The sequence below is a fragment of the Colletotrichum tamarilloi genome (genome assembly GCF_030869305.1).
Source record: "Colletotrichum tamarilloi strain Tom-12 chromosome Unknown Scaffold_452.1, whole genome shotgun sequence".
In the NCBI taxonomy this organism is placed as follows: Eukaryota; Fungi; Ascomycota; class Sordariomycetes; order Glomerellales; family Glomerellaceae; genus Colletotrichum; species Colletotrichum tamarilloi.
Genome location: NW_026849834.1, coordinates 1 through 1,870, shown reverse-complemented (window position 1 = coordinate 1,870; position 1,870 = coordinate 1). Strand labels below are relative to the sequence as shown.

General features: G+C 55.2%; 1 protein-coding gene across 1 annotated transcript; it reads right to left on the bottom strand.

Moving 5' to 3' along the window:
- Window positions 1-1,331: 1,331 nt before the first annotated feature.
- Window positions 1,332-1,856, bottom strand: CTAM01_17261 (uncharacterized protein; the record flags this gene model as incomplete). The annotated part of the gene is made up of 2 exons (XM_060533248.1): window positions 1,332-1,517; window positions 1,584-1,856. The coding sequence occupies 2 exons, from the start codon at window positions 1,854-1,856 to the stop codon at window positions 1,332-1,334; spliced, it is 459 nt and encodes a 152-aa protein (XP_060372174.1).
- Window positions 1,857-1,870: the final 14 nt, after the last annotated feature.

Here is a 1,870-nt window from a genome sequence, read left to right as displayed (position 1 = left end):
CGCCACGTCTGTGGCGCAGCGACATATTCCTAGTTTTGTTCGCGAGTTTCTGATTGCTGACAAACGATGAGGGAACACGGGCCACGTAGCTCACAGTCGATGCTCTAGGAAACATCAGTGAGCTTGTAAAGTAGGAACTCCGAATTCCATGAGCGACCGATTCCCCACACAAGGGACTTCGGCGTCGACTGGACCGCGATTGAGGGTCGGCAGGCACGAGTCAACGGGAACAGCCGATTTGTCCGGCGAACCGCACTGCTATTCAAACTCTGCGGACGAGCCCAACCCGCTGGTGGATCAAATGGAGGCTCTTGGAGTGTGCGATGGTGTATAGGAGGCCGTGGTCAAGATCGGCACACTTTGACCCAACCATTTTCGCTTGCAGCTTCACCATCGCCCGTTGCTGTTGCCGTGTGTCCTTGAAAGGAAACGACACGCATGCAATATTCCGTGTGACTTGAATGCTGACCAGTCGTTCCAGCCAACATTTGCATCATCATTTCTCTCCTATGTTGCTGATCGTTCATGAGGAGGGCCAAGAAAATGCGGTGATCTTTCTTCAAGTCAAGCAACCAATTCGGTCGTGTGCCTCGACTGTATCAGCAATGCCCATTTGTAACGTCGCACCATCTCGACTGCAATCAGACAGCCTCAGCTGTTGCACCTGGTGCGACGCTTGAGGGCAGAGACGGGAGGCGGAGAGAGTCGAGCGTCTTTATTAGGTTCTGCACCCTCATCTAGTGGACACGGGGAAAAAGAGAGAAGAAAAAAGGTAGCTGATGTGAGTCAGCGCACCTGTGCTCAAATACGTGCCGTCACACCCTTGGAGCTTCCAGAAGGTTATCTTGTGGCTGGACAACCAACCGGCGCGGGATCTGAAAACATTCCACCCCCGGACTGGGACCCCCGTCCCTCCGCATGGCATCTAAATCAAGTCTCAATTGCGATACCGTCTCTTCTCTGTCCGTTTGTCTCGAGTGTTGTGAAGAGGCGGGCGACCGTAAGGCCTCAAGGACGGGTGTCTCTTCTAATCAACCACACCCCAGTCTCCGTCTGTCATGATACATCCATCACAACCAAAGTATCCCCTGGGCACGCTACCTTGCCTGCCCTTCCAGGCTTACCCCCTTTGATCATCGTATTTCCCCATGTTTTCTGTCCATGTCGAGCTCCAGCAGCTGCGCAACCACGTTGTCCAATTTGCGGCTTGCCCATCCACCACTCCACGAACAGGCGCCCAGTATTAGCGTCCCCGCAACCTGCTCCGCGATACTAGGCGAGCCGCGGCGCCAACAAACCTTTCATCGCCCCGTTCGGCCCGCGCTGGCCAGTCACAAACCTGCAGCGGCGACGGCAGGCAGCGCATCCTCGCTTTTTTGTGGTCTATCTTGGCCGGACGCTTCTACCGGTAGCTGGTATGCCCTCATCCAATACTGGGATTGCAGAAAGATCCCATAGTTGAGTGACTTCCATGGCCTCATAGGGTCACACAATACCAAGTCAAATCTCCGTAGCAGCTGACGGAAGTGTCAGTACGTCGTCTTCGCAAGAGCAGAACCATACGCCGGACACGCGTAACGTACCTCAACAAATAACTTCTGCAGCTCCATCATCGCCACATTCCGTCCGAGACACTTCCATTTGCCGTGGCCAAAGACAAGCTCGAGCGTTGCCTCCATCGATCTCAGGCTCTCCGCATCCGCCGTGAGCCATCGATCCGGTCGGAAGTCGTCGGCGTCCTGACCCCAAATGTCGCCTCGGCGGAAGATACCCCACGCTCCGTAACCGATGCGCGTTCCCTCCGGTAAGTGCACGCCTTTGAAAGTGTCGCCGCCTTTGGGGACTTCCTTCGACATCTGTCCGACAACTG